At 43.4% G+C, this 19,834-nt stretch overlaps 1 protein-coding gene across 1 annotated transcript in view; it reads left to right on the top strand.

Annotated features, from left to right (window-relative positions):
• Positions 1-14,443, top strand: part of LOC147705871 (fer-1-like protein 4) — a 1,142,165-nt gene extending 1,127,722 nt beyond the window's left edge. Inside the window, exons 43-45 of the mRNA XM_086932323.1 lie at positions 1,758-2,035; positions 10,471-10,571; positions 11,401-14,443. Of these exons, the coding sequence (XP_086788449.1) occupies positions 1,758-2,035; positions 10,471-10,571; positions 11,401-11,581 (560 nt within the window). The 3' untranslated portion in view covers positions 11,582-14,443. The remainder of the gene's footprint in view (positions 1-1,757; positions 2,036-10,470; positions 10,572-11,400) is intronic.
• Positions 14,444-19,834: the final 5,391 nt, after the last annotated feature.

Here is a 19,834-nt window from a genome sequence, read left to right as displayed (position 1 = left end):
AGTCGACAGCAGGGAGGGACAGGCAGGCAGGTGCTAAAAATAATTAGACTATGGGGTGCCTGTGCCTCACTCAGTCTCTGGCTCAGTTGTTCTGGAATGCTCCTCTCGACCTGGCCCACGTCACACGAACTTTTCAGTGTGTGAACTCCAATGCGCATGTCACTCTCACCAGCCGCCCCTCCCTAAGGTGGGTGAACTGAGACCTTGCAGACAGACTCGGTGGCAGAGACATGTGCGCTCTGCGCGCGACCCACCCCCTATTAAATGGTGCACAGACATGCTCTCAATTCATTATTTTATAGATGATAATGGTTGAGAAAGAGAATACAGAGATAGTGGTCTTTTTGCCTATGCTCAGAGCGCGGAGCGAGGGAACTTCTCAGATTTATTTTATCTGACTAACGCCAGACCAAAAATCGCCCCAGCAACAAAACCGGCTTCCTGCCAATAAAACCGGCCCCCACCCCTGGCAGCCTACTGGGGGATTGCCCGGTGCCCGGCATTGCCAGTCCGGCCCTGCTGGGGCTGCAGGTTATTTTTTTCTTCTGGCGGGATACGCGGATCCTACGCTAATCCCGCAGATTTGTTTTTGGTTGTAAAGGTACGCGTTGTCAATGTATGCGTTCTAACGTCATACATCCGGCCTAGGGGGGGTCAGGGGTCTCTACCCTGCCCCCTTGTCTCAATGTTTGACCTTTATTCTTGTGACTAGATTTAACAGAGTCACAAGATGGCTGCCAACACTTTTTGGTTTGGAGTGTTGGCAGCCTATCAAAATAAATCTTGTGCTCTGGAGGGTTCGCGGATCCACTGCAGCAGCCAGATGTTGTTCGCCTTTTAGTTTTGAATTTCTCAAAACTACCAAACGGATTGACACCATTTAACAAAAAGAACGCTTTCTGAACCAAGAGCTACCTTTTTGCCAAATTTGGCGTAATTCTGTTCAGCAGTTCGGGCTGTAGCTTTGTCTAAAGTTTCCTATGTGAATTAACATGGAGAAAACACGTTTTGGGATCCATTTTGTTGTCAGCCCCCGCTTAACAAATCACCCCAATACTTTCAGGACAGGAGATGACCACAGCTCCACATTAGTTTTGAAAATGTTGCGAAGATTCGGCAAATGGCACCAAGGATATTGGCAAATCCCAAAACGATTTTCCTAAGATAACTAGGTCCTACCTATAACTACCTACTGGCGAATGTATTTTACTCTTTGCTACAGGGTTGTGTCAGCAGGATGCAGCCCTGTAGCAAAGAGCATTCTTTTTTTATTTACAAAAAGAAAATCATGAATTGGGATTTTCTTTTTTTAAATAAAAAAGTTATGCTCCCCTCTCCATGGGAGTCTCCTCCCATGGAGAGTGGAACATTACTTGCATTTTACTATCCCTAGTGAAAGTTAGTAAAATGTGGCTATATGTTCTAATTGGGCTAGCAGGTGGACATATAGTCATTTCTCTGACGGCCCTTATGCCGCAGGGCCGCTGGAGAAGTTTAGCTAAGGTGGAGACATAGTCTCAGCTGTAGCCAAATTTAATGTACAACTGCATATAGATCGGGTGGGTCGACCTCTGTGTTGGCGGGAGGGAACTCTGTTGGCTCTGAGACGGAGTTCCTTTCCCACCAACATGTAAATCAGGCACGTAATGTAGTACTTAACCCTACTGTCTCTTTCTTCTCTGTAGAACTGCAGCATGCCATTGAATCATAAGCTATAACTCTTAACTCCTGTCTGTATCATTCTCTTGTGTTGTTAGGTTCCATTGAGCTGAGGTTAAATGACATGGTGCGTGCAGCAAAAACTGCAAATCAGTGCACAATCAAGATGGCAAAAGACAGAGCGACGCCCCGCTTCTCCATCTTCAGGAACAAGCGCATGAGGGGCTGGTGGCCAGTGATCAAGCTGAAAGATGAGGAAGATGAGGAACGGGAAGAGCGTGAAGCAAAGGACAAGAAAAAGAAGAAAAAGAAGAAAAATGTGAACCCAGAGGATGTTCAATTCAGAGATGCTTCCGGAAATACATACATTTTGGCAGTGAGTTCAAAATAACACACTAGCAGCAGATAATATTTAATGCAGGCTGTTTCTAATTTGTGAAATGTTATTTCGCTTAACGTGTAATTTTTCTTGAATATTAAGCAAAAAGGTGCAACATTCTATTGATTGGTATCTTGATGAAAAAAGTATGCAAGGGCATACCTGCTGGCATTTTCTTGCTTCTACACCCAGAGGGGCCCATATCTGGATATTTTTGGATATTTTTGCCCCTACCTGGTTGTCCTGCCAACACCCCCAACCTGCATGACCGATCCATACCTACGTGTTCTGTCTGGTAACCCATAAAAGTTCCACTGCTGGGTTTCCTGACCCTCTCAAACCAACAAATCACAGACACAAACCTGTCCTGCTCTGCATCAAAACCCAAGGCATAGCTTTGAATTTGGATGTACTACCCTTCTCCTAAATGTCCCAGTACAGCGAATGCACCCAATCCTTTCAACTTTGGGTATGTGAAGTTCCTCTTTTAAGCGAGCTTTGAAAAACTCTAGAACAAAGGGTCCATTTTACGGGACCATTTTTTAAGTGTACTGTCTAAAAAAACACAGATTTGACAGGGCAATTTAAAGTGAAAGCTATTAAACATTCTAATAATCCTGGGAGCATTATTTCCCTACAGCACAAATGACTGCATGTCCCTCTGAGAAAAATACACCAGCGATACCAATTAAAGAGGCACAGTAAGCAAATACACTAGTCCCAAAGACAAGCAGTGCATGTTTGCATCAAAGGAAAAACAACAGTCAAAAGTCTTGTGCCATGAGAAATAACACCAGTTTTAAATACTAAACCAACATAAAATCCTTTTAGATGCCAGTAATGCCATGCCATTACAACGAAAGTCAGTACAATAACTTGCTCTGGGGGAAGAAGGTTTTGTATTTGTTAGATTTTCAATCCAACACCTTCCCTACTGTTGCACACACTGGAGTTGGGATAGCAAATTATACTATTCCAAACTCCAGCACTCCCCTACACCAAGTTGTTGTAACAACTTGAATTGTAATGGCATGCGATGTAACAACTCGTCATCTGCTCTGATAATGGCCTGTATAAGACCTATTTTGAAGAAAGACTCACTGAACCCTCAGGACACAAAGCACTATTGTCCTATATTCTGTCTCCCAGTGCCCTAAAAAATATTAGAGAAAGCCATGCATTAGGAGCTGATGGAGTACGTGGATTCTAACAATATCCTGGACCCCTCTCAGCATGGTTTCAGATCACAACACTCTACAGAATCTGCTCTGATAATGGCAACTGAGGAGATCATGGTAGAGTTGTTTTAATCCTACTTGATTTAACCTCCGATTTTGACATCGTAAATCATGTGGTCCTATTGCAGCAGCTTAGAGACGTGGGTGTCAAGGACTCAGCCTTAATATTGCTCAGGTCTTTCCTGGACTCCAGGGTACCACAAATCTACTGGGACGGAATTCAATCCGGAGAATTCTTTCTCCCTTGCGGATTCCCTCAAGGATCAGTTTCATCCACCACATTGATCAATCTGTATGTGAACCCATTGGCCAAATTGATAAAAGATCAAGGTTTAACACTGGTGTCTTATGCAGATGACACCCAGTTAGTGGTGTCACTTACACAGAGTGTCGAAGCTACAGCAGAACGGTTCCGAAATTGCTTCACAAGTGTGATGGGCTGGATGAATACAAACTTCTTAAAGCTCAATACAGAGAAAACTGAGGTAGTAGAATTTGGCCATAAACCCTCAATCTGGAATCACCTATGGTGGCCCCCAGAAGCTGGCACCTGTCCCATTCCTGTGCCAAAGGCAAAGAATTTAGGTTTTCTGATTGACATTGACTTAACACTTACCTCACAAATTAATCAAGTTACCTCGGCCTGCTCTTTGATGATTAAGGTCCTGTGAAAAATCCTGCAGTTTAGATCTTTTTCTTTAAGAAAAACAGTAGTAGGAGCCTTGGTTCTATCGCAAATCGACTACTGCAATGCACTGTAGGTTGGAGCTGGGGAAAGACAGCTTTACAAACTTCAGTCATTGCAGAATGCTGCCGTAAGAATACTGTTGGATCCTTCTAAACATCACCCGGTGTTGAGTGGCATAAGGCAGCTACATTGGCTCCCGGTCCGACGAACGGTGGACTTTAAGGCGTTATGCCTAGTTCACAAAGCTGTATACGGAGGAGCTGCAGCGGATATCAAATCTCTCTTTCTACGGTATGTACCAACCCGGCCATTAAGATCTGGCAGTCTGGGGCTGGTCTGCCCCCCTAAGATAAGAAGAGCCCGATGGGAAGGCAAGGGTTTTTCATTTCAAGCGGCAAAGCTATGGAACTCCCTCCCTACAGAGCTACGCTTGCAAGCTAACAAGATCTTGTTCAAAAAGGCATTAAAAACTTGGCTTTTCAGAAAATCCTAGTTCAGGAGCAGCCACTCCTTATCCTCGCTTAGCGCCAAGACGACTCGGCAATGGTGCGCTTAATAAATAATTTAGTTAGTCAGTCATTGTAAAAACTTAGCGTTGTAATGGCATTTGTAGAAAACGCCTGCGTTGTAACTAGTGCTATTCGGGATGACCCCTCCCTTTTTCTACAGGTCACCTACTTTGGAGATACCAATGAGGTCCCACTTGTCAAATCCCTCTTGCGTTCCCATTCTTCCCAGTTGAATGCCGTCCCACAGGGGAGTGGCCGATATGAGTCTATCCAGCCATTCCAAGGCATGTAGTATGGTATGCCAAAGAGTTAGTGTAACTGTTATTGGGGTCGGTAAGGAACTAGGGTGCACCCCTCCGTAAATTGCCCTAAGGTACCCCCTGGGAGCATGGCCTGTCTCTCCATATTATATCCCGGATCCCCCTCTGGGAGGTGGGCTCAGTCATTACTTGCGATGAGCTGCACTACCTAGTAATACTTTTTGTATGCCTGGGAGGGCAATAGTGCATTCATACCAGCCCTTCATCAGTTTTTAAAGATTTGATGCCATTATATGCCAAGGTACTGCCATGATATTTTGGACACAATGTCCAAAATGTATAGGCGTGTTACTCCGAATATTTAAAAAATAATAACACTATTGCACATTGTTGCTAAAAGTTCAGGGATGCTGCTTCTAATGGGCTACTGAAAGTGTGGGCCTACAGATATTACTGTTGTGATATACAAGAGCTGTGCTGAGTGTGCCAGTTTGTAAGTTGTGATAACCAAAGCTGAAATGGGCCATCATTGCTCATAGGGAGGTCACCATTCATGCATGGGTTGCTGTGTCCTCAGGATTCTAGGGTGTGGTGCTACACAGGTTAAATTAACATAATACCCTTGTGCTATTCACCTCGCAGACTCAGGCCTGGTAGATGAATTCCCCATATTGCTAATGAAAATTTCATGATGCCCACATATGGAATACACCCTTGCTTACCAGTATCAATATTGCCTCGAGGAGTTAAAAGATATAGGGCCAGATGTATGAACACATTTTCCCATAGATACAGAATGAGTAAAACTGTTTGGTACATCCGGCCCATATTGCCATCCCAGTTTCTCTAGAACATTTTACTAATTAAAGCATAAATTCCCTTTCTAAACGTTTGCAGAGTTGGAGTGTGATGGAGAGTGATGTCGAATTATTTCTAATTTAAACACTGTCCACTTCATGCTGGGCCCTTGCGGAGTGTACATATAATATTATAGCAAGCTATGTTAACAGAAAGGCAATAAGGGGACATAGCACGGCGTCCATTTCATCTGTTTAGATCTTTATACATTGCAGTTCATGGAAAACCTTCTTACTTTAATACACTGGTACAAAGTGATGTAACACACAGAACCGAAGCTCCTGCACTGCACTGTTAGATGAGCTGCTAGCTTGCAAGCCTTCCAGAGAGGACTCAAAAGAACAGTACTTCTAAATCGCGGCAGCACTTTTCACATTTCCTTAAGTATCTGTGCGTCGAATGTAAGTACCCTTGCTGTATATCTCACTTCGTCTAGTTCTAAAAGTTAACATTTTCATTTCAAACCCTGTACCCTTCTTGTGTCCCATTTTAGCAAAACTATCCTAACTTTGGAAATAATTAAAGTGAGGGAGTATGTGGTTGAAAGGTTCAGATGGCTTGGTCACCTTTTCTAATAATTTCATTTTGCAGTTATCCATTTTAATTGATTCTTGATATCAGGTTGATTGATGATTGTGAAGGTTGTCTAACCTTAGCAGTCAGGTAAATGGCTATTATAGATTTTGAAGTCACTTACTTGTGTGTTGAATGCTGCCCTCTTTGTTTCCCTGACTGTTAGAAATGGGGTAGCCAATTCTACGGGGGGGAGGGGGGTAGCATGAGGCAGAGCGGGCAGGCCAAACTCCTGAGGACATGTGTGAAGCATCCACGCAGTACACACAGGCGACACACAAGGCACACCACAAATAGAGACACAACACCAGTTCAGATGGAAAAGAATAACTTTTGTATTGTCTCAAATATGCAAAAGCAAACACAGTAATCACAATGCTGCGCCAACTGGCGCCAGGGCAATATTTACAAGGTGGATTATTTACAGGGTAACTGAAAAAGGTAAGTCCATTAGTTTCAGGGCTGAAAAAAAACATGAAGCATTAACCTCAGGCGTAAAAGCACATTATGCATGGAATCAGCATCCCCTGCAAAAAGGAACATTAAGCGTCCCGCATCGACATCAGCCATAGACCTAAATCATGGGGCAGGAAACACAGTGCGCATATAAAAAATGGCATAGAACATCAGGCACAACCATCTGCCATAAAACCTCTTAGCAGGAGGTTCAGCATCAAATAAAACATTAGGCGTACAAGGCAGATGAACATGGAGGCATATACCATTAGCATACCAATAGCCCTCAGGATCTGCATCAGAGGGGAAACCATTACCAGGGGCGCAAAAGCACCTTATACCTGAAAAGGTAACATGGAAACACTAGGCCCAGGACCTGCATGGGCATGAACACAGTGGCGCAGGCCTGGGATGAAAGCATCGCTGTAGGACATTAGGCATAACAGCATATCCTGTACAGAACCACCATGGCACGCATTAGAATAGGCATAAACCCTTAGACTTAACCCTAAGCCGGGGGGGGGCAATACCCTAGGCCTACCTATTGGCAGTCCAACAGTCTGGGCAGAAACATTACTAGGCGTGTGGACATCAAGGAAAAACTGCCCCAGTTAGCGGTCACGCCAGCATGGGGGTTATCTGGTCAGCGCCACTGCACGGTCACAAAGGGGGTCTCCAGACTCAAGGTCCCCTCAAAACAGTGGCCTCCACACTCTGAGCCTCTTCGGTCGCAGCTGCCCACTGTCCAACGGGGCAGCTGTGATCACTAAATCTGGCCAGGCAGCACAGCTCACGGTGGAGCCCCTCCCAGGACTCTAACGGCAGGGGACGGGCACTAGCTGTGCCCCAACACACACCCCCAACCAGCACACAGCTGAACCTCACTCAACGGGCTCTTGAATCGGCCTGCACACGGGGCTCTCCTCCGGGGGACGGACCGGCGGAGAAACCTCTTCACTCCTCCTGTGGCTGGCGGCAGGCGCTGGGCTTCCCTGTTTCCACCTGGGAGCCCCGCTGGCAGCAACACCTTCCGGGCAGCCGGGACTGCACCCGGGCCTCTCCTGGGACCCGGGACTTAGGCCAGGAGCCTGAAAGGCTCCGAACGTCTTCGCCAGGCCGCAGGGCTCTCCTCACGCGCGAGGGCCCTGTCTGGACTCCGGCCACCTTTCTCTTCCTTGGAGGTTGCGGGGCTCTCCATCCGGATCCGGGGCTGCGAGTGTCTTCCGGCTTCCTCCCCGGCAGGGTGGGATTTCCGGGGGGACACTCCCGCTTCGCCCTATCCCAGTGCGGCTCCGGAAACCTTGGTCGCTGGGCAACGCAGGCCCCACACGGCTCCCCTGTTGACTCGCGACTGCGGCAGTGATCTTGGGCAATCCAGAAACACGGGTGGGCACCCGCTCTGGTGGCACTCGGTGGCCCGCTTCTCCACCTCGGGCTGCGGCTGTGATTCCAGGCTGCTACTATGCGGGGTGGGCACCCGCTGAGGTAATTAAGACACCAACATGGAGTAGGCTCCCGCGGTGTTTCAAATTAGCAAAAGGGCGCGGCAATCATTCACGAGGGTGACATAACGCGGGGTAGGCACCCTCCAGTCTTCATTAGCCCAAGAGTGCTCAGCCCTTCAGGTGGGCAGACAGTCCCAACAGCAAACCTCAGGGGCCCCAGGGTAACGCTCCTCACCTCCTGGAGGGTTCAGTCCAGCCCCAATATAGCGCTCTCCTCTGCTTCAGGGGCTTTTAGGCGCAGCGCTTGCGTGGCGCAAGGTCCCAGCAGACTCAGCGACCTAGGATGGCGCTCCTCCCCTGGCAGCAGGTCCCCTCACGTTCCTGTCCCTGCTCTGTCCCCCTAATTATGCGCCCCTCACCCCACCTACCAGGCAGTGCCAGAAGCTTCTAGAATCCTCTTGGGAGCTGGTTCTAACTGGTTCAGGGGGAGGAGTAGAGCACCCTGGCTTCCAGGCTTTCCCTCCATTTACTGGGATGGCTGGGTACCAAAAAGCTAGACTGCTAACCCACTGCAGTCAGGTGGCACAACACACAGGCATGGCATCCATTTTAAAAGCGTCATCTCAGTAAGGTGCATGTTTACAATAAGGGCATTAAAGGTGCGCACACCATTGCATCACATTACACTTGACATCTCACTCCACACAGGGCCTACACATTTCTTCACCATGGGGGAGACGTCCTAAAACAGGGGGGGTGAAAGGCGAAACATTTTGGGAAAAGTGCCAAGTCCAACAGTGACTTCTCTTAATTGCCCTTAAGACAGTACTTTTGAAAACACTTGTATAGTTTCAAGTGTAATTTTGTGTTTTTACAAACATTTGACCCCAGAACCTTTAAAACTTTTCTTTGCTTTCATCAAATAACCTTTCAGTTTATGGGTATATGTGTCTGCAGTATACATGTTGCACAGAGTTTACTATCTGGTGATATTTGCATCTGGGCTGACGTTTTAGACAAAGGGCCTTATTACGGTCTTCCTACAGGACCGCCACTGCCGCAGTCCCAGGAAGACTGCCAAGCTTGTAAGTAACTCGCCTGCTGGATTACGAGGGGAATCCAGGGTGGGCTGGCAGTGCTGCAACGTTTTCAGAGCAGCGGGTATGTTAGGCTCATAGGAGAGCCTAAACAGCATACCACTGGCATGACAGAACCTACAGCACGTTCCTGCATGGAGTCATGCCACACAGTGCACGCACAATAGTTTGATTCCGGGGGAGCACAACATGAGCCACCCCGCATGCACCCCCATGGGCATTTTCACCCGGGGTCCAGTTTGGGCCCCCTTCCCTGCCTTTCCACCACCCTTTCCATGGCGAGATCCCTCCATGAAATTTAAAGGGGAAATTAAGGTACAAATCTGCTAGGCGATGCTGACCACCACCACCATTTCAAGCCCCGCTTGGATAGTGGCAGTCAGGCCACCAACCCAAGTACAGCAGTCCCAGGACCGACATACGCGTAATAAGGTCCTAATTTTAATTGTAGTAAAAGCTATAACTACGAAGTTAACCTAAGGCTTGGGAATTCAACGGAATATTTGTAACTATATTGGGTTTCAACAAACTGAGTAAATAAGTTTTACATGTCATTTTTTAACAATGGACTATTCGAGTAGCAACCATTGAGCCACATTTGAAACCAACTGCTTTTGCCCTGTTAAAGTATTTTATTTCCTTAACTGAGTCACTTCTTGGTACAGTGCAAAATGGTCACCTGATCTACACTCTCCAGTGTTTGAGAATCTTTCATTGAGACTTACTGTAAAATATCCAGTTTATGGAAGTGAATGCAGAGGTGCTTGGACAGGGTGCCCTGCCATGTCTGATATCCTGACAGCGGTTATGTGAGGTCCTGTGAGAAGATTGAAGGAGTCCAGTTCTGTCTTGTGTTGGGTTTAATCCTTCCTGCCAAAGTCAGTGTTCAGGGCTCTTTGAAAGGATGGCACCCTGCATTGGTACTTTATTTCAGTAGATTGTGAGCATCCTACTGATACCCGATACTAGCTCTGTTGAGAAGTAACAAGAGATGGAATCCTAAGAAATATTTTGATGAAATATTCCAGCAGTCATATGATATTGCTGCAGTGAGAAGGGCATACAACCTTGTATTGAAATAGAAATTAGATGGGAAAGAGATTTTTCATCAGGAACTTACATTTGAGAGCACAGAAAATGTAATAATTACAATTCTGACTGCTCTGTCGAAGACTAATTGTTTACTCCTTCATAGGAATTCGTTCTAATGTGATACACTTTGAAACAGTCACATATTTCTGGATTGGAGGTGGTAATATTTATTTTGCGAGTGCATGAGTTTACTGATCTTATGGTTATTTTTCACAGGGCAAGGTAGAAGCTGAGTTCCAGCTGCTCACAGTAGAGGAGGCTGAAAAGGCCCCTGTTGGCCTTGGGCGTAAGGAGCCAGAACCACTGGAGAAACCAAAGTACGTATATAAACAAGTTGAATTTGTACCTGCAACTCTTGCATTAACATACCTTCCAATAAGTTAGACACATGAGACCAGATCCCTAAGCCCACTTTGGCGTAAGCCACCCTTTGATATTATCATCTTCGGCAGTTGTCGACTGAAATTGAGCATGACTGAAATTGAGCATGAATACTATACTTAACAAAGTGCCAGAGTGTCTTTATGCCCAGATTAAGTCAGATCCACACACAAGACTGTAAAAACCAAATGCCATTCATTGGCTTATGCATAGCCTGTGGTAGAGGATTAAACATCATTAGTCTGTGTGTAAATTGATCATCTATTCCTTCTATAAAATGGCTCACTAAAACAAACCACAGACTGTGGTGTCCATTGGTCATCTCCTTAGCAAATGTGCACTCATTGTAGTAAACCCAGGTCCTGCAGGTTTAAAGGCTTTCCAGGGAAGGATGAGTCTTCAGGAGACAACAGAGGTCCATCCAATCTCAACACAAAATCATGAGCAGAGTTCTCAAATTGCTTGTCCTCAGAACTTCACAGAAATGGCATGTTTAGAGTTTTACCTTTTGTAAGGGATATTATGGAGAGGTGCCCGATGAAACCTCAGCACTTATGCAAAGTGGGATTCAAACTTCCACATTTGAAGTGCATGTAGATGATACTCAGCACTTCATTGATATTTCCCAAAGGATGGTTCAAACCATGAGGAACCTGACAGGCAGCATTCAGGAAATGAATTCCCTGCTTAGCTGGATCTGTATAAAACTTGGCAGGCATATGAGTGAAATTACCCACATTCATAAATGTTCTTTTTTTGTTACAGCCGCCCAAAAACATCTTTCAACTGGTTTGTGAATCCCTTGAAAACGTTCATCTTCTTCATCTGGAAGAGATACAAGAAATACATCATTGCCCTACTCATCATTGCGATTCTGTCCGTATTTTTATTCCTGATTCTGTACACAATGCCCGGATACATCAGTGAAAAGATCATTAATGGTTGAAAGGACATTCCTTCCAAATGAACACATAACTGATCCTCATCAGTATATTTGGAATCCAGAACCTAGCCAAGGTACATCAATCTGGAAGTGACACTAAGGCATTTTACAGTTTTTATTGAACTCCCTTTAAATTTAACTGCCTTCAGAGGACTATGCCAGCAACACTGAAATAAGAGATGCCCTTTGATGATAGGTTCAAGAACCTTCCGTTATTTTGCTTATTGGTGGAACCAAATCGTTGCCCGGATTAAGCTCGATTTGAAATTTCCTGGTCTTTTCATCTTCTCTCCTCAGATTTGAAAGGTGGATACAGTTTTTGACATTACTTGGAAAGAAGAAGGTCTCCTAATGAGTGCTCGTTTTTTCCACATTTCGTACCAAACAAATTGCACTTTAGATTGAAACGATGAATACTGTTTGATAATGTCATAAGTTTACCGAGACTATTAGCTGCCTCTTTGTATCTAAAAGCATCATGAACCTTAATGATATGTTGAATTAAATTTTAGATGGTCAACTGAAGGAATTTTTCAAGTAGGTGCAAATTAATTACAAGCTTTCTTTTTTATTTCTACATGTTGTGTTCTAGTATTGTATTCTAATTTTCCTAAAGAGGATCTATGAACAAATAGGTTTGATTTACTCAATTTTCGATGTACTTCTATGTATTTAAATCTATGGCAGCTTCATAAATACACAGCTGGAATAGGCATACGTTGCCACAATTGTGTCGTTAGCATTCACTTTGTGACTTTAAAACATAGACAATAATTAAATAGATTCATATATGGATTTCTTATAACAAGATGATGCTGATTACACATGGGACTTCTTCATAATGTTTTCATTCTCACAGATTGAGAATTGGCATTCATCCTTTGGATGCAAAGAAATTAGGATGATTTGTCTCAGACGGGTGTGTATAAGCGAGGAACCGGCTACTATATTCTATTCCAATATACGCCTCCTATTATTATTACTAACCTAATTATGGTTTTTAGGCTTACAATCAATGTAAAATTTGCTCCTGTGATTTTGCAGAAACATATTTATTCTGTAAACGTATGATATACACATCACGGTTAAGTAAGAAGGTTTACATTGCTGAATATATTTTGTGGACAGAAATGCACATTCAATAATAATAATGGAAGTTGAAGATTTACAGCAATATGACACTTTATTTTCTATTGTGTACTCCACGACTGAGATACAAAGTTTCAGCACATGGTGTGGTCTAAGGATTACTGTTTCAGTTGTGGAAATAAATATGTGCTTTTGCGGAATTATCTAATATGATGGACAATGAGCTACTGGAAGAAAAAGTCAAAATGTATCTGTAAATAACCACGTAGTCTTCAACAGGGAAGGTGGGGAAAATCCACTAAGGCAAATCAATTCGATTCAAGGATTTTTTTGATACCGTATTCAACCAGTTATCTGGGGGTGTACAATTTAAGTATTAAAACAAAAAGGCCTGCATCAATTGAACAAAAATTGTATTTCTGTAAATACAGAACAGCTGATTGCAGTAGCAAAGCGGTGACACCTACAGTAACAATGGGTAGACAGATCTGTGCATATCAAATGGTCGCTTAAGTGTTATTTATTGTTTTAAATTCAGATTTTAGAGCACTTACTACTCCCATATAGATTAAATAGGTTACATCGGAAATTGTATTTGTATTCATTGCCGAATCCAACAGCAGAATAGAAATCTCCCCAAAAACTCATCATCCCTTTATGATGTGCAATAAAAAAATATGTATGTGGTGAAAACGATTTTTCAAACATAAAGTGACAGTAAGCAGCACATAAGGCAGAAAAAACTAAAGACCAAATCAGAGGCACAGTTTAGAAATGAACAATTATAAATAGAAAACCCACAACTTTAATATGTAAATGTGGAGTCCTATCAAAATAAGCATTTGTAATTCAATAATTATATCATTGCAAATCAACATATTGTTATCATTTCAGAGGTCATATTGGCTTTCTGCCTTTCTAGGATGGATTCTATGAAACATGAAGGTTTTTTTTAGAGTCCTGATTTAACATTAATGAATTAGGCAGGCCTTTCAGAATATGGTGCATGCATGTTCTGACACAAAACATGTGTTTTTTAATAGCACTTAAAGGACACATGAATCAACACCTACTTGTCCAATCTAAGATAAAGCAAATGTAGTAGCTCTTTCGTTGTGTTCATACCAAAAAAATTAAACTAAAAGGTCAACATAATGCAAACAAATATCTCTTTCTGTAGAGCATTGATTATATAGGCAGTGATCTACAACATATTGAAAGCTCTAAATGTGTTACATGCGAAACAGTTCTCATTCTCACCGTCATCGCTTGAGGACTCACCACTTAGAACAAAGACTGCATCCGAACCCTGATCCACAAGTGTTATATGAGAAGTCGAAGTGTTTTCATGAGCAGTGCTGCTCATAAGGCTCTGTGTATTTTATATGAATGTGATTATTTTTTTATTCAACCACTGAATTTTCATACCCAGTAAATTATCACATTTAATGAGGGATTTTAAATACTTCAGGGGTTAGCTTACTCAACCTAAAACAAACCTTACATGGTTAATCGAGATTTAGATTTAGCTGTATAACAAGGTTTGGCTGCCTTTATAAGGAGAAATTAGTACGGAAAAATCGGAAGTCAAAAAAAGGATAGAAATGCCAAAGACAGTCGTCCATACTTACTACATATATTTGCAGCAACTCATAAAGTAAGTATCCCAGGTAAATCAGTACAGAGGATTACAAGTGATCCAGAAGTTTGTATGTTTTTTCATACTGTTTATGTAATTTTATAACCAAAATGCAATAAAGATATTTCAAAAAATGACTCTATGGGGGGTGATGATAATGCTGTCTTTTTATAGGGTAAGGCATCATAATTATGCATCACAGAGGTATCAGGATAACATGTTATTACTACTACAGCAAACTGGATTGTAATGATATCCCTTCGTAAGATTGATAACCTTAATATTTTACTGTTACCTAGTAAAAATAATAGAAATATTGACCCGAAAATAAGGACACTCCATGGTGTTTTTAGGCCATTTGAAGACAAAGTAGTCTGTAGCAGTGCATAGTTCTACACCCCCTCAACCCTAGATATTGAGAAAAGCATCAGGTGCCTCTACTGCAACATGCATTGAACTCAGTGGTGTAAGATAGGCACCGAGCTGCAGGCCCCCCCCCAGTGCAGTACTCTGGCCCTAGAGCTCCTTGATAAATAAGGAGCGGGCCCCTCTATGTACCTTGTTGAGGTCCCCCCCAAGTTTTGTTATGCCACTTATTGAACTAGTTGTGAGGCCAAGAGTGTAACATGAATAGACAGTCATGGCTAAATGCCCCATACACCCTCCTCACAAGACCATGTGCTCCCATCATTCCCAGTGCAGGAAGGCGGTGTCTATTTCCAAAAAATCCCCACTGGTATGGCCGGATTCAAAGACCTATTTAATATCACCAGAGATTAATGTGGGAAGGGGGTGGGTGCAGAAAAGAGATAACGACTGAGGGAACTGTGAAAGAGAGCCGTTTAAGAAGTGACACTATCAAATGTGAGATGGCTGATGGAGGGAACTGTAAGAGAGAGCTTTAGGAGAGCTCTGTCAGAGAGTTGGGGTTGGCAAGTGACCAGTAGCGTCTTGTGATCTTTGGTGGGCATAATACTTGTCCTGAATTGCAGCCAGAATGCAAGCAAAGCGAGTGTGTCACACAATATTTGAAATGGTTTTAAAATGGACTTTTACCCAGCAAGATCACTTTGAAAAATTGGTGTCAATATTTAACCAAATTTCCTTTAAAAAGTTTCAAAAAGCCGTAGGTGGTATAGGTGATTTAGAGAACGCTATTTCTTGTAGCCTTTCATTTATCATAGTATCTGTCTACACTTCCACGTAGATTCCCTATCATGAACTGAAAATCTCCATAGAAGGAGAGCGGTGGAAAAACCACAAAACAACTCAACTCCACAAATTTCACAATCTCTGCTGTATAGCAGAGCGAGACAGATTTTACAGGCTAATACAACAGTGCTGGTGCACAGTGTGTGGGGACCTTACAAACCGCATATGGGTTAGTGAAAAACTTACAGATAAGAGTTTAAGACAGTGGTGCTGATGATCAAATATCTGTTTTAAATATATATTCGGAAATTCAGTAATTTTGTTCCCAAGCATTGGCTTGTAAACTTATAAAATGCTCATACTTTTTACTATCAAATATATTGTTTTCATTTTGAAAAATATAACGTGATTACCTAAACAGATTGCCTGTGTACGTGAACAATGACATGTTTGTATATAAAAACCAGTTTTCCATTTTCACAGTACTCACATGCACTACTGCTACACATGAATAGACTCTGCCTTGCATTTTCACTCTATCGGACCACGGATGTACACAATGCGCCAAAAATTAGCGCCATTACGTTCAGGGTAGCAAAACGACCAAAAGTGAGCACCATAATGCGTTGGGTGCCTACAAGAGTGTAGGAATTACCACCATTATGGCGGACCAGAATTATACCAAGTCCGGGCACAAAAATTCACTGGAAACAGACAATATGGCAACAATTACCACCATTATTACAGGTTCCTCTACTCCAGGGATAGACACAGTGTTGGCATAAATGCCCACAATATGTCAATGCCAGTGTTATGCCAAGGGGTGGGCACTATCATGAGATGGATGTCGACAATAGGCCAATAATTTACCAGTGTTTTGCGCCATGTAGTGCACGTAGGTATGCCACTGAGGTCCCCCATATTTTAAGAATTACCACTAATATGTCAGGACCAGGCACCAGCAGACTCCCATACATATGTTATCTTGTGCACACACACACATCAAATGCACATATACACATGAACACAAGTATATACCCTCACACACATGTACAGCTTCCACAACATTTTCGGTCTGGGCTTTAACAGCTCAGCTTTTAAACAGACCTATTGCCAACTATACATAGTAGGTTTGGATCTACCCTTCCAACCAAGGCTGTGTTCCACTGGTCTCTCTCAGCCATTGGCTTGAGACTTTGTCAATCAAATGGTGCTTTATCCCAGTGGAGTGTTCATCTTAACCTACTACTGTTGGCTGCGTCCTTCCACATCACATTATGTGCTTGCATTAAACTGCACGACATACCACTTTACAACTATAGACCCTTGCTATCTGCTGACTCTCTCTTCCGTGCATCCTCTAATCTGCTAACACTGCATGCATATTGCATAAGCACATTAACCCCTTGCATGCTGATGACGGCCCCCAGCCGTCATGCACTACGGCGCTCGTGTGCTGATGACGGCTGGGGGCCGTCATAAATTCACCCACTTGCGATTTTGCCGCACAGGCGCAGAATCGCGGCCGCATGCAAGGGGTTAAAACCAGACCTACCAGCTTGGCCAATCCATGTTTTCACTACCTTTCTCATATCACCTTCATGGGCTCTGTTCTGATATTTGCACTCCCTTAGGCTTTAGGTTTCACTGTGCTCAAGCCCCCTGCACAATCAGGTATCAGGTTTGAAGATGTCTGGAATGTGGGCATCCGACTTCTTGGAAAAAAGTCTGCCCAGACTATTACTGTTGTGGAGCACTGATGCCCCTTCCAATACTCCGCTTCTCTGTGTAGCAAACTGTCATGGACTCTGTATTCAGGAAGAAACGATGCATAGACACCATACTGGTGCCAAACAGTGTGGTTTCTTTGTGTGCCTGTGTGGGCATGAGGTTCCTACTAACTGGTCGTTTCCAAGGACTCACTCCTACCCTGGACTTATTCTGGAGGTTAAGTATCTGGCCCCTCCTTCTTGGAGTGCCTAGCTCGGTGTCCACCCTGCACAAGGGCATAGTCAACACTAAATTCTGGGGGTGGGAAAAGCTGAACCAGAGGTCTGACTTGACTCTAAGAGCCAAAGCACAAGCGGAGTCATGAAAAGATATTAATCAGACATCAATGGGCATGAAAACATTTGATTAAGGCTTCAAAATGAAAAATATATCTTATTAAATGTTTCTCAGTGTCTCAAATAAGTACACAAGATTATATATCTAAATCGAGTGACATTTATTGAAATCTGTATTATTTGAGCATGAAACATTTAGTAATAGCCACGTGCCTTGACAATGTTTAAACGAGTTTCCCAAGAAGTGTAAGTTGTCATCTTCTCTATTTATATAGCCTACATTTTAGATAAATGTGAATCTAGATTATTTTATATTAACCACATATAAGTGGGATTTGTGTAGAGAGCTGATCCTATACTTCACTGTGCTCTCTAAAAGGGTGATTACGAAAAACTATTCACAGTGAAGTAACTCAGTGGGCTGTGGTAACACAAGTTTGTCAAGCGGAGAAGGGTTAAATCCTTTCCCTTCACCAAAAGGTCAATGCTTTATGTTTATTTATTCAAATGTTATTATTCAACAAGTGTTAGCATAAGAAGGTCAATAAATACACTTATCACACCTTGAATCAAATTGACGCTATACGCTCATACAATCATGTGCGTCGCCTTAGTATATAAAGGTGTGAATTTCAGTTTTGACTGTTTCCACAGGTCCTGATCAAATAATATCAAGCAGCGACAGAAGTTGCAGATCTAAAATCATCCTGCTCTTCCCAGGTACCTCTTTGAGTATCTGTAACCTAAGGAGTAAACTCCGTGGGAGTTGTGAGACCCCTGCATTTTGTGATATTCATTTAATTGCAGCAATTAAGGTGTTGACTTGAGCCTCTCCTATAATAATTTTTTTCTCGAAGTCAGTGGAGCCAGCAGTAACATTGACATTACTAATTTAATAGCCACTCTTGCCTTCTCTTCTTACTCTTGGCTCGCCTGACCCGACAATCAGACGGATTTCAGGAGAGGATTTCCACCTCAAGGAGCACAACTAAACACACAACAAAACAAAGAGGTCTTAGAGCACCCACGGAGTTTGCTCCTCGTGTTACAGCGCTTCAAGGAAACAGGTGAGGTGCAGATTGACTCTAGAGAGACAAGTTCTGTCTGACACTGCTTACACTTAAGTTTCCACTTCTAAATCTTGGGAAGGGGTGGAGATGGCGGGGAGGTAGTGTCACCTGCATCGCCCCATTCCAAATTCTGAGGGGGGGGGGGGGGCGTAGGGGATGCCTTCCTAGGCCCAATGGTCCCTACACCCAAGGCCCTCCATTGGCACCTTAACAACAGCAGAGACATCGGTTACACTGCAGAGCTGCTGAGGAAGGCAAACATGCTTTGACACACAGTTCCACTTTGTGTAAATTGATATTGGTTCTCTTCACATGGTCACCTGGTGAGGATCGGATATGAGACAGTAAGCACAGGCTTAGTTAGGAACCACTGCTTGTTTGTTGTTTTCCAGCTCGTGTGTGGAGGCTCTGCACATTACAAATCTATGACAGATTTTGCAACTTCGGAAATCTTGGGGTATTTTTATTATTTTTTCTCACCACGCGGCTCAGGAACAGAACTTGCTAAGCTGCGTTGCATGAAAGGGAGGGATCAGAAATGCTCCATATATTCAACGATATGGAGCATTTCTGTTCTCTCCTCGTGCTGGTGCACTGTGCGCTGCCTAGCCCCAATGCAGGCACCCTTGCACCATGATGCAAGGGTGCCTGCATCACAGGTAGGATTGTTTATATGCAGGAAGGGATGCTTTCCTGCACAAAAACAATCCAAAGAGTTATTTTCATGTGTGATCACGCATAGAAAGAGGAAATAACGAGGAGGGAAAAAATAGATTGTTCTCCTCATTACGCCATCCTCTGATGACCTACTGATTTGACACAATTCCAGGTTTACAAACTTTTTTAACCCTGGAATATTATAAAAATCTATGGGTGGATACATGAAAACACCCATGTACCACCCCTGGAATCCCTCCTAGCTCAAAATGTAACATACTGCCTAACGAGGAACTGTATTGCTTTACATTTCCTTACAACGCCACGTCAGGCAGGGCAAATTGCAAATCAGTTTCTCCTGGTTCATTTCACACAAACTGTGCACTTGTCACAACTCAACTTTATGACCCTTTGTACCCTTTTGTGCTGTCTTCTCCTCCCACTGAACGCTTGTTCTGAGCTTGAGTTTGACTTTGCGAGTCAGTGGCTGGTGTCAACTGTTCTTCACCTGGCTCTCTCATCCTCTTGGTGTGGGAGGCATGAACCCAGTTGAGGAGCCCCTGCATTTGACAGCAGAGTTGTA

The sequence above is a fragment of the Lissotriton vulgaris genome, chromosome 7 (genome assembly GCF_964263255.1).
Source record: "Lissotriton vulgaris chromosome 7, aLisVul1.2, whole genome shotgun sequence".
In the NCBI taxonomy this organism is placed as follows: domain Eukaryota; kingdom Metazoa; phylum Chordata; class Amphibia; order Caudata; family Salamandridae; genus Lissotriton; species Lissotriton vulgaris.
This window is presented reverse-complemented; position numbering and strand designations above follow the sequence as displayed.